Source organism: Ovis aries, chromosome 13, assembly GCF_016772045.2.
Source record: "Ovis aries strain OAR_USU_Benz2616 breed Rambouillet chromosome 13, ARS-UI_Ramb_v3.0, whole genome shotgun sequence".
Classification (NCBI taxonomy): Eukaryota; Metazoa; Chordata; class Mammalia; order Artiodactyla; family Bovidae; genus Ovis; species Ovis aries.
In genome coordinates this window covers 51643806-51657327 of record NC_056066.1, presented here as the reverse complement: position 1 = coordinate 51657327, position 13522 = coordinate 51643806, and the positions used below count along the sequence as shown (strand labels likewise).

At 41.7% G+C, this 13522-nt stretch overlaps 1 protein-coding gene across 13 annotated transcripts in view; it reads right to left on the bottom strand.

The window, feature by feature from the left end:
• Positions 1-13522, bottom strand: part of DNAAF9 (dynein axonemal assembly factor 9) — a 180779-nt gene that overhangs the window by 19018 nt on the left and 148239 nt on the right. For all 13 annotated transcript variants that reach the window (XR_006055630.2, XM_060397618.1, XM_060397614.1 and 10 more), the window contains one exon: positions 12518-12555. Coding sequence is in view for 12 of the 13 variants with exons in the window: in XM_060397618.1 (XP_060253601.1) it covers positions 12518-12555 (38 nt within the window). In the remaining variant the exon portion in view is untranslated. The remainder of the gene's footprint in view (positions 1-12517; positions 12556-13522) is intronic.

Sequence of the window (13522 nt, the reverse complement as noted above, 5' to 3'; positions counted from 1 at the left end):
TGAGCCCTTGGCTCCCTCCCCTGATCATCCCTTTTAGCAGCCCCCTCATGCAGACACCCCTGCCCCTCAATACTGATACAACAGCCATCGTTCCGTTCTTTCTGCAGCCTCTGGAAGTGAATGGCCTCAGCTCTGCAGCTGCCCCTCTTCCTAACCTCCTCTGTCTTCTTAGTTTCACTTTGATACCTGGAGCTTTTTCATCAAATGGCCCTTTCCATATCCCATGAACTTCCTTAGGAACTGCTGCCAATGACTTTCACCAGTTCAGAACACAGACATTTACCAGCACAAACTGTTATGTCAGGTGCTAATCATTCTTAAAGAGTACACAGTCAAGAAGGCTCACCCATGGACTCACAATTACAAGGTAAGTTCTAACAAAGATATTTACAGAGTGACACAGTAAGGAAGGGTGGCCCATAAAAGAGATGCTGTGGAGTGGGCCACAATCAATCCCATATTTCTGTGAAAATACAGAAGTAAAATCCACGACACTATGACACTACTGATAATTTGGAAATCAGAGAATTTAATCACATCCCAGCATGCCAACACAATTATAATATCTCTTCCATATTTATCCTACATGGCTATGATCATTGGATACACACCACTTCTACTATAACGTCACCTGCATTTGTATGATTCAACCATTTTTATTGACAATAATGTGAACATTTCAAACATACACTAAAGTAGAAAAAAACAGTGTAATGAATGCCCACATGTCCATCACCTGGCTTCAAGAATTACCAACATTTGTCTTAATTGTATTTCTTCTACATCATACTCCTACCTTTTCGGCTTTCCTTGCCTTCCCCAGGAGACGATTTTGAGGTTAATAACAGACGTCCTATTATTGCATCCAAAATATTTCAGTATGTATTACCATAAGATAAGGACTCTTTAAAAAAATGAATGGGGCTTCCCTAGGGGTCCAGTGGCTGAGAGTCTACTTGCCAATGCAAGGGACACAGGTTCGATCCCTGCTCCAGGAAGATCCTACATGCTGCAGGGCAGCAAAGGCCACGGACCACAACTACTGAGCCTGTGTTCCAAAGCTCGCAAGCTGCAATTACTGAGCCCACTTGCTGCAACTACTAAGCCAGCACACCTAGAGCCAGTGCTTTACAACAAGAGAAGCCATTGCAATGAGAAGCCCATCCATCACAATGAAGAGGAGTCCCTGCTCTATGCAACTAGAGAAAGCCCACGGGCAGCAACAGAGACCCAGCAGAGCCACAAATAAATACATAAATCTTAAAAAAAAAGAATGATTAAGCAATAAGTTCTTAATATAAAATATCTAGTCCATATTTAAATTTTTCTGACTCAAGAATATTTTCTTAGAGTTAATTGTTTGGAACCAGGAACCAAAGCCCCCACATTATATTTCATTGATATATCGCATAATTCTCTTTCAATCTATAGTTTCTCTTTATTTCTCTGTGATTTATTTGTTGAAGAACTGCTTCTTGTATATTTCTTGTAGTCTGCTGCTGCTGCTAAGTCGCTTCAGTCCTGTCTGACTCTGTGTGACCCCATAGACGGCAGCCCACCAGGCTCGCCCGTCCCTGGGATTCTCCAGGCAAGAACACTGGCGTGGGTTGCCATTTCCTTCTCCAACGCAAGAAAGTGAAAAGTGAAAGTGAAGTCGCTCAGTTGTGTCTGACTCTTAGCGACCCCATGGACTGCAGCCTACCAGGCTCCTCCGTCCACGGGATTTTCCAGGCAAGAGTACTGGAGTGCGGTGCCATTGCCTTCTCTGTCTTGTAGTCTATATTTGGCTAACAGAATCTCCATAGTGTTCCTTAACAGGCTAGATACTGTTTTACAGCTTCAATTTTTTTTTTTAAGTTCTTGTTCTTTTTCAAACTTAAGCTGAATGCTTAATTCATTATTTTAAAAAGCCACAATGAGATAGCACCTCACACCTGTTAGAATGGCTATGTTTTTCAAAAGACAAGAAATAAGAAGAGTTGGTGAGGATATGAGGAAAAGGGAAACTTGTGCCCTGTTGGGAATGTAAACGCTATAGTGGTACAGCTACTATGAAAAATAGGATGAAGAGTCCTCAAAAAATTAAAAATAAAACCACCACAAGATCCAACAATTCCACTTCTGGGCTTATACCAGAAAGAAATGAAATCACTATCTTGAAGAGCTATTTGCACATCCATGTTCGTTGCAGCATTATTCACAATAGCCAAGCTATAGAAACAACCAACAACCTAAGTGTCCATTAGTGGATGAAGAAGATAAAAGATCAAGGCTGTATATTGTCACCCTGCTTATTTAACTTATATGCAGAGTAAATCATGCAAAATGAGGGGCTGGATGAAGCACAAGCTGGAATCAAGATTCCTGGAAGAAATATCAACAACCTCAAATATTCAGATGATACCACACTAATGGCAGAAAGCAAAGAGGAAGTAAGGAACTTCTTGATGAACGTGAAGGAAGAAAGTGAAAAAGCTGGCATAAAACTTCAACATACAAAAAACTAAGATTATGGCCTCCCTTAGAGGAGGGGTGGCCATGGAAGAGATAGATAGCATCACCAACTCCATGGACATGAACCTGAACAAACTCCAGGAGATAGTAAAGGACAGGGGTGCCTAGTGTGCTGCATCCCTTCGGGTAGCAGAGTCAGACAAGACCTAGCAACTGAATAACAATTACAAATTCAACTCTGGTGTTATTAACATCACGTCTTTTTGTTTGCATTTGTCTGTTATATCTTTGCCCATTCTTTTATCACCATCCTTAGTTTTAGATGATCTTGTATAGAACATCATATAATTTAGAGTCAATTTTTTTGTTTAATCTGAGATAATTTTTCTTTTGACAGGTGTTTAACCTACTTACAGAGAAGGAAATGGCAACCCACTCCAGTATTCTTGCCTGGAGAATTCCATGGACAGAGAGAAGCCTGGTGGGCCATGGTCCATGGGGTCACAATAAGTTGGACATGACTGAGTGCACAGCACATGCCACTTATATTTAATGATACTTTGGTTCCGTCACCTTGTTTATGTTGAATTCTGTTTAAAAACATTTTTGCAAACCTTTACCAGTATGATTCTACATTGTTTTCTGGGTTCCTTCTGATAAGTATAGTCTAAGTTCTTACGACAGCTATCCTGTCACCTTTAAACAATGTCTTTTGAGTTTTCCTCATGAGACAGGGAAGTTCATGTACCTTTAAATTCATCCCATTTCTCCACCATCACATTCTGGCTGGTTACATTAATAATTTTATAGTTTTTCCAAGTGGATATTTTTATATCTTTAAGGAGTATAAATACTCTTTATAACTTGATTTAACAGCTTTAAAATTTACTGATCTTCCACTTGAGAAAATGTACCGATAATCTATCTTACTCCTTCCTAATATTTTATTAAATATGAGTTCATTTATAGGTTTTTGACATTTATATTCTATTTTGTAATAGCATTCTCATAGATGTTGTAATTAGTTTTGTATCTAAAAAGATTTAATGCTCATCATTAATCTTTTCACTAACAGAGACTAGTTTTATAAATAATTAGTTCATAATGTCTCTAAGTTGTAAGACTTCAGCTTTCCTAAGTAACTGTATAACTATAGGACTCTGAATAATTAGTATTCAGTACAGAGGACTCTTGGCAATACTATTTACTTCAACAAAGTGTTTGGTTTTTTTAAAAAATTAGCTATACTTAGTTTCTGAAGGCAAAAGTCATAATGCATGGAAGGGTTCATAAGAGAAAACAAATTCCCTTTCTCCCCAGCTACCTACTACCTCTCCCTGAAGACAACCACATTTATCAGAGTCTTCTCCCACATATATGCTGAGTTTATACAAGCAAATGTGTATATATACATTTCCCCCATGATTCAGTTCAGTTCAGTTCAGTCGCTCAGTCATGTCCGACCCTTTGTGACCCCATGAATCGCAGCACGCCAGGCCTCCCTGTTCATCACCATCTCCCGGAGTTCACTCAGACTCACGTCCATCGAGTCCGTGATGCCATCCAGCCATCTCATCCTCTGTCATCCCCTTCTCCTCCTGCCTCCAATCCCTCCCAGCATCAGAGTCTTTTCCAATGAGTCAACTCTTCGCATGAGGTGACCAAAGTACTGGAGTTTCAGCTCTAGCATCATTCCTTCCAAAGAAATCCCAGGGCTGATCTCCTTCAGAATGGACTGGTTGGATCTCCTTGCAGTCCAAGGACTCTCAAGAGTCTTCTCCAACACCACAGTTCAAAAGCATCAATTCTTCAGCGCTCAGCCTTCTTCACAGTCCAACTCTCACATCCATACATGACCACTGGAAAAACCATAGCCTTGACTAGACGGACCTTAGTTGGCAACGTAATGTCTCTGCTTTTGAATATACTATCTAGGTTGGTCATAACTTTCCTTCCAAGGAATAAGTGTCTTTTAATTTCACGGCTGCAGTCACCATCTGAAGTGATTTTGGAGCCCCCCAAAATAAAGTCTGACACTGTTTCCACTGTTTCCCCATCTATTTCCCATGAAGTGATGGGACCAGATGCCATGATCTTCATTTTCTGAATGTTGAGCTTTAAGCCAACTTTTTCACTCTCCTCTTTCACTTTCATCAACAGGCTTTTTAGTTCCTCTTCACTTTCTGCCATAAGGGTGGTGTCATCTGCATATCTGAGGTGATTGATATTTTTCCCAGCAATCTTGATTCCAGCTTGTGTTTCTTACAGTCCGGCGTTTCTCATGATGTACTCTGCATAGAAGTTAAATAAGCAGGGTGACAATATACAGCCTTGACGTACTCTTTTTCCTATCTGGAACCCGTCTGTTGTTCCATGTCCAGTTCTAACTGTTGCTTCCTGACCTGCATACAGATTTCTCAAGAGGCAGGTTAGGTGGTCTGGGATTCCCATCTCTTTCAGAATTTTCCACAGTTTATTGTGATCCACACAGTCAAAGGCTTTGGCATAGTCAATAAAGCAGAAATAGATGTTTTTCTGGAACTCTCTTGCTTTTCCATAATCCAGCGGATGTTGGCAATTTGATCTCTGGTTCCTCTGCCTTTTCAAAAACCACCTTGAACATCAGGGAGTTCACGTAATGCTGAAGTCTGGCTTGGAGAATTTTGAGCATTACTTTAACTAGCATGTGAGATGAGTGCAATTGTGCAGTAGTTTGAGCATTCTTTTGCATTGCCTTTCTTTGGGATTGGAATGAAAACTGACCTTTTCTAGTCCTGTGGCCACTGCTGAGTTTTCCAAACTTGCTGGCATATTGAGTGCAGCACTTTCACAGCATCATCTTTCAGGATTTGAAACAGCTCAACTGGAATTCCATCACCTCCACTAGCTTTGTTTGTAGTGATGCTTTCCAAGGCTCACTTGACTTCACATTCCAAGATGTCTGGCTCTAGATTAGTGATCACATCATCATGGTTATCTTGGTCTTGAAGATCTTTTTTGTACAGTTCTTCTGTGTATTCTTGCCACCTCTTCTTAGTATCTTCTGCTTCTGTTAGGTCCATACCATTTCTGTCCTTTATCAAGCCCATTTTTGCATGAAATGTTCCCTTGGTATCTCTAATTTTCTTGAAGAGATCTCTAGTCTTTCCCATTCTGTTGTTTTCCTCTATTTCTTTGCACTGATCGCTGAAGAAGGCTTTCTTATCTCTTCTTGCTATTCTTTGGAACTCTGCATTCAGGTGCTCATATCTTTCCTTTTCTCCTTTGCTTTTCACTTCTCTTCTTTTCACAGCTATTTGTAAGGCCTCCCCAGACAGCCATTTTGCTTTTTTGCATTTTTTTTTCCATGGGGATGTTCTTGATCCCTGTCTCCTGTACAATGTCACAAATCTCCATCCATAGTTCATCAGGCACTCTATCTATCAGATCTAGACCCTTAAATCTATTTCTCACTTTCACTGTATAATCATAAGGGATTTGATTTAGGTCATACCTGAATGGTCTGATTAGTGGCATATTATACTATTCTGTACTTTGTTCACTAGGCTTCTTTAAGATCTTCTCTAATACCTTACTACCCCAATCCTCCCCTCATGCCACCCTGCTGTCTCCCTTTCTCTAAACTTAGGAGAGCTCCTTTGAATAACATGGGTGATGCTTAAAATATGATTTATATTTTTATTTGTCTTCTTATTTGTAAGAAGACACTATAAAGATGAAAGCATGAGTTTTATTTTATTTTATTTTTAAGCATGAGTTTTAGAGTCAAGAAAATCTGAGTTTGAATTCTAGGTTCTACTGATTATTCACAGGTAACATTAGGCAAACTGCTCAACTTTCTCTCTGAGCCCTAAATCCTCCTCTGTTAGATGGGAACATGTACCTCCAGGTTATCAGTGAAATGCTTATCACAGGCTACAGAAAGAAAGAACTCATTAAATGTAACCTGACACTACTACCACGACCATCATCTATACCAAGGAGACTGGACTGATCCATTCCTCAGACTGACAGGGATTGCTGTTGCACGTGGACCTTAGTTAGCCACAGCAACACGCAGAAAGCTAAGTCACGTGATTCTCACCAGCCTAGAGTACTGAGCCCATGGTTTAGATAAGTGGCTATCACTAGTTTGAAAGCAGCTTCTAGGACCCCTGGCCTTGGCCTTGGCCTCTGCCCCTGGTATGGGGCAGAAGTCAGGGATACTGCCTCTCACCAATTATATTTAAAAAGTGTTCCCAAACTCTAAAGATTGATTCTAACCTCATAACCATATTCCATTCACAACCAGGGAGCAGGGGTTAGGAGATTCACGTCAATGGTCATGTGTTATGATGGGGACAAGGCACACACAAAGGGTATGCTGTCATTGTTCAGTTGCTAAATCATATCCATCGCTTTGTGACTCCATGGACTGCAGCATGCCAGGCTTTCCTGTCCATCGCCATCTCCCAGAGTTTGCTCAAACGTCCATTGAGTTGATGATACCATGCAACCATCTTATCTTCTGTTGTCCCTTTCTGCTCTTGCCTTCAATCTTTCCCAGCATCAGTGAGTTGACTCTTCACATCAGGTGGCCAAAGTGGTAGCAGGCAGGCAAATGGTAGCAGGGACTGAGTGGAGGAAGGGCTATGGCCCTGAAGTGGGAGCTTCAGTTTCAACATCAGTCCTTCCAATGAATATTCAGGGTTGATTTCCTTTAGGATTGACTGGGTTGGATCTCTTTGCAGTCCAACAGACTGTCAAGATCTTTTCCAGCACCACAATTAGAAAAACATCAATTCTTTGGCATTCAGCCTTCTGTATAGTTCAACTCTCACATCCATACATGACTGCTGGAAAAACCATAGCTTTGACTATATAGACTTTTGTTGGCGAAGTGATGTCTACTTTTTAAAACGTGATCTGGGTTTGTCATAGCTTTCTTTCCTAGGAGTAAGCATCTTTTAATTTCATGGCCACAGTCACCATCCACAATGATTTTGGAAAATAAAAAATTTCCCCAAAATAAAATCTGTCACTCCTTCCACTTTTTCCCTTTCTATTTGTCACAATCTTGATACTTTTTCAACTGTTGAGTTTCAAGCCAGCTTTTTCATTCTCCTCTTTCACCCTTATCAAAAGGCTCTTTAGTTCCTCTTCACTTTCTGCTATTAAAATGGTATCATCTTCATAGCTGAGGTTGTTGATATTTTTCCCAGCAGTCTTGATGCTAGTTTGTGATTCATCCAGTGCGGCATCTAGCATGATGTACACAAAAGGTATACAATGTCTAAGACTGTAAATGTCAGGAAGTAAGGCTTGACTGCTGAGCACAGAATCTGCTCCCTGGGTGCTTAACAAGCTGTTTGGGAATCTACTGGTTTTTTGGTTCAGAGACATGAGTCCTGCTCTTCTCAAGTTCTGTTAGTGCTCCACAGCAAGTCAGTCAGCCTTAGGCAAATACAGCCCATCTGCCTCTGCAGAGTGCTTGAGAGACCTCTGAGGATTCAAAGGTGAGCTTCCTCGGTGGCCTCCTCTGACATTCAAGTGGTCACTTGGTAAGGGCACACTGACTGCTGAATTCCCCAAACCTGCGCCATAGCCCTTTCTCCACTCTCAGTCCCTGCTACCATTTGCCTAGTTTAGACCACTGCTCGTTACTAGCTCTGTGCTCATTCTCTTCACTTCCAGGCTTCCTTTACTACAATTCCTTCTTTCTCCTGTAGTCAGAGTAATCTTTCAAAAACGTAAATCTGATCAAATCATTTCCCCACTTAACACATGTAAAGCATCCCAATAACTTGTAGGCTGACATCTAAACTTTTGGGCCAGTCTGACCTACCCGCACGCTGCATTTCTTCAGGGCTCCAGTCATCAGCAGGTCTTCTTTCCTGCTGTTTCTTCTGTCTGGAACTATCTTTTCCCTCCTTTCTTTTTTGAAGGGCCAACTCCTACTTCAGGTGGTAGACAATTTAAACAGCACCTCTTCCAAAAGACTTTCCTAATCCCTCAGGACTAGGTTAGAGCAGTTATAGGATAAAGATTTGCTGAACAGATGAATAAATGAACTAAGTATAATAAAAGGCACGTGCAACCTGACCTCTGAGGTAGCTGCCTAAGCAACTAAGCTGTGGGTACCCACATCCCAAAAATTTTCCCATTTGCAAGTCTGAGCAAGTATCATTCATCAGATAGCCATTTTAAAAGGTAGCTAAGATCAGATATACATATTTTGGTACAAAATTCATTAAGGTATGAAAGGGTTCAGTAGAAAGTTTCTTCTTCCCTTCTCTGGCACCCTGAACCTTACTTCTCCCCAGAGGCAACCACTAATAAGCAGATTTGGGGTATGTCTCTTCAGATGGTCTATGTATATACAAGTATACAGGAATATACAAAACCATATTTTCTTAACAAATTCTTCTATACTTAAAACTTCTATCCCCTAGGTTTTCAGGTATGGCCTAGATACGGTAATAGCATAAGACTTAGAAATTCAAATGTAGAATGTCAACTTTTTGTTTATTCTATATTAAAAAGGCTCCTCACATGCCTTCCTTGTCATAAGCTTTAACATTAAGATGGACCATCTGCAGCGAGTGTCAGAGAAGCCTCCTAAGAAAGATGACACTGGTAGTGCCTGTGCTCCCATTCCCATTTAAAATAAGGTCACTCTGGAGGCTGCGGGCAGGCAATGAGGACAGTCTGGTGAGCTTACTGCCAGAACCCCATGTCCTGGTGCAGCTACAGGAAGTGGCTGGAGCCTCTGGAAACTAAGTAAGACAAGACTAGGCAGCCAGGCCCAGAATGTGGCACAGTGGGGAAGGAGGTAGGGTTCTAGAAGGGTCAGCACATTCCAGAGAGGGCAGTTATGACAGCCAGCCCCTGCAAGGGTCCATGAAAGTCCCAGGGTGAAGACAAGAATAGCTGTGGTGTATCTTGCAGTGAGGAGCCAGGAAAGGCTGAGAGATCTGCAAAGCCCTTGGATTCTATTTAGTATCTTCTTGGGCAAAAGAAACTGAAGAGTTGGTCTACTGCAAACGTGCCAACCTGAGCAGCAAGCACCAGAATCACAAGTACAGGCTTGACCTGCCTGAGGAAAAGTTAGGGTCTGAGTCTCTGACAGACACCTTGCTCAAAGTTCTGTTTGCCCTATGAGTATCATGTAGCAAACCCTGTGGGCTTTGGATTCTAGGTCAGGAATTGGACATAGAAAAGGGGCTTTGCTTTATGGAGAAACAAGCAAAAGGATTATCCCCAGCATTCCTTAGGCCAGCTATGCAAACTGCTACCTGCCAAGAGGAAATGCCATCATTAAGGCAAGGTACAGCAGTTATCGGGAGCACAAGGTGAAGAGGCCATCGTAGGCAGTTTCATCCTGCTTGGGCCATCCTCCTGCTATGTACAAAGGAATGGATACTCTGATTTAGCCAATGCCTCACGAGTCTGGGCTGTGAGTGAGCAGGCAGCCTGGTCTGGCCCATTCCCAAGAGTGGAGAAACATCTCTCAGGTCTGTTTGACCATCCTAGTCTACGTAAAGGCTTCCAGCAGCCTAGAAGAAATCAAACCTCACTTTGTCTATCTATAGATATTTCTTTTTTTATAATTTTTTATTATTAAATTGTAGATTTACAATATTATACTAGTTTCACATGTGCAGCACAGTGATTCAGAATTTTTACAGATTATACTCCATTGAATATCATCACACAATAGTGGCTATAATTCTTTATCTGATACAATATAAACTTGTTGCTGTTTATACACAGAAGTTTTAAATCTCTTAATCCCATACACATAATTTGCCCCACCACACTTTGGTCTCTCCTTTGGTAACCACCAGTTTGTCTTCTATATCTATGTAGTTGCTAAGTTGTGTCTGACTCTTTGCAACCCCATGGACTGTATCCAGCCAGGCTCCCCTGTCCATGGGATTCTCCAGGCAAGAATACTGGAGTGGGTTGCCATTTCCTCCACCATATAGATACTTCTAAAAGCAGGTCATGGGAGCAAAATGTCTGCTCTCTGCTTTAAAGCTAGTATTATAATGAGCCGTGCTGGTCGTTTAAGCATTGAGATTATTCCCTAATCCTTGGATTTCTGTAATACACATCATTTTGTGGTTGCAATACAGTGCTTTTCTCACTGTAAAATAATCCCTTGTTATAAAAGCAATGAATCAGAGCTTGACTTATAAACAGGAGCAAAGGAGGCAAATGCTCCCTTGGGACATGAAATGTTTGTCTACCGGTGGCAGATTCCACCTTTAAGAGAGTCACTAAATCTCCGAGGAGAAAGAAATACTTGCCCTTATCTCCTGTCTTCCCAGAAGGCCAGTGCTCATGGTGAACCAGGTCAGATTAGTCTATAGGGTCCTCTGTGCCCAGATGTAAGGGGAAGATGTTTACTAAGGCATTACCACTTAACCAGCCCCTTGCACTTCAGAAAACAGCATATATGGCCTCAAAGGCACCTGTCCACATCTGATCACATCTCTAGCTTTCTTTTTTTTAAGTTCCTTGACCAGGGATTGAACTTGGTTTGTGGTAGTGAAAGCACCAAGTCCTAACCACTGGATCACCAGGGAATTCCCCCTAGCTTTCTTTATATAAGCACAGAATTGACATACATTGCCTTTGAAGAATGAGTTGGAAGGCTGTGTTAATGAAATATGCCTACCAAATGCCAGACAGAACTCATTCTGTCTTGGCTTAAAAGGGCTATCCTCTTGTAATATTGGCCCAGGTTCACGGATGGTAAAGACAGAGCACTTCCCTAAGGTTCTTTGTCAAGGCAGCCTGATCGCTTTTCCCACATGCAAAAAAGGGAGAAGGCCACTGAAGGAGAAAGTGTCAAGAAGCCAAGGGGCACCAGGGTGGCAAACATCGTGTGATCATGTGGTGGACATGGGGCGGACTATAGCCCACACCCTTGGCTTTGATGATGACTTCCAAGCATTTATCAAAGGACCAGACAGCTCTCCTTGGTTATCTTCTGGACCTATGTTTTTTCCTATGTAGTCTATTTCAAGGATATGTACCATCAACTTTCCCAATCTCCCAAGCCAGAAACCTAGAAGTCATTCCAGATACTTCTTGTTTCAATGTCCCCCATCCAGCCTGTTACTACATCCTATTGACCTAGCCGCCCCCCAAATCTCTTTGATCCACCTTGGGTGGACACTGTGGATAGACCCAGCCAACCTCCATTCAACTCTATTTCTAGGGTGCAGTGCCTAAAAAGCAACAAGGGCCTCTAAAAAGGTGGACTTGAGACTCCACAGTGCAGCAGCCGAACACATACATTCTTCTCTCCAGTGACCCAGTCTCCTGCTCTGCACAGCCTCCAGCTCAGCTCTTTCCCAAGACAACAGCTCTGCTAATGCTTTGTTGTCCCCATTCCCTGCAGACTGGCAATGGGATCAGCAGGGCAAACCTGTGCTGGGGACACTGAGTTATTTTCTTCCATCTGATTTCTACTTGCTGGGCTGCTTCAGGAAGCCCAGACCCAGGTCTTCTGACAACAATAAGCATTTTACCACTACTGTAGGAAATTTAAAATTTACTCTGGGTCTCCAGCCACTATAGCTAATCTGAAGAAAAAGTGCTGCTTCCAGACTGCCAGATGGTAGGACAATGCAAGGGTGAGTACAACCTACAAGATGGGTGGATTTTTCTATATTTTATAAAGCAGATGTGGAAAATCTCAGTGTATGTAGCAGACGGTTAAAGGAGAAGGTTCTACTGGGCCATACTCTGCACTCATGGGACAGGAGAAATACATCAAAATCTTGCTGATTCACAGGCTAGGAATACTTATTCAGTCAACTGACATTAGTTGGAAGGGAGGGCAGAGTTAAGCACAGCTCAAAAGAGGTGCTGACATGGCAATTTATTATCATTGAGACAAACTCTTGGAAGAAATCTGCCTATCAAATAAGATAACAGCAAAAAATGCCACAGTCTTCCCTGGATCAGTTTTGTTTTAGATTTCAGAATGGTAGGTGGGAACATGAAAAGTCTGTTGCATCTAAACAGAATTTGACAGGCATGCAAGCAGGATGTAGAGCACATTGCTTACCTTGCGAACACTGGTCAAGAAATTTAGGAAACAGGAATCTATGGAGAGAAAACAAATATTTAAAACAATCTCAGAATTTTCACTAATTTCTCACAAAATTTTGACTATCACTAACATATAAAATGGCTTACTTAGTGGGGCAACTGGCAGGCAACACTGAACATTAAAGATAGCCGTGGATATACAAAAGGTATTCATAGTTTTGAACCAGAGTTCCCTAGGCCAGAAACCCTAAAAAAGTCCCAACATGGCCAACTCTTGGTGGAATGTTGAATAGGAGATCCTTGTTCAACTCCCAAGACTATAGGAAATGGAGAAAGAGAGATTGGTCTTTTTCTTTTACCCTGAAGAGATACTGTCCTGTTAGTACAGGGGAACTTTCAAGGGAAAATAAGAAAAATTACACTTGCCTAATTCTGCCAAGGGCCTTCAACAACAAAGTTGCCATATTTCCTGTTATGTGCACAACTAAATCCAGGTTCCCCATTAATCTTTTTTAAAAAGCATTTGTTTATTTGGCTGTGTCTGGTGTTAGTTGTGTCAGGCGGGATCTTTCATTATGGCATGCAGACTCTCTAGCTGTGGCACACAGGCTTAGATGCTCCACAACATATGGGATCTTAGTTCATGGGTCAGGGGTCAAACCTGCATCCCCTGCATTACAAGGAGAATTCTTAACCGCTGGACCACCACAGAAGACCCTGCACCCTTTAACCTTATTCTAAGCTCGAATGGTGAATGAAATGTAGGAGACTGACTGAATAGATTGAGGGTGACTAATTCAAAGTATGAGATAACAACTGTAGCTCTGTAGTAAGCTCCAAAGAATAACTCAATATTCTTAGTGTTTTAAAACTTCTAAAACACCACAGTGCTCTTCTTGGTGAAGAAAGCCAATACTAATGAGAACAGCTATCTTTTATCAAAGGCTTTTACTATAGACTGGGGACTGGGCAAGCAGTTCACATAAAACAATTTTATTCTCACATCCACCCTGTGCCTTGC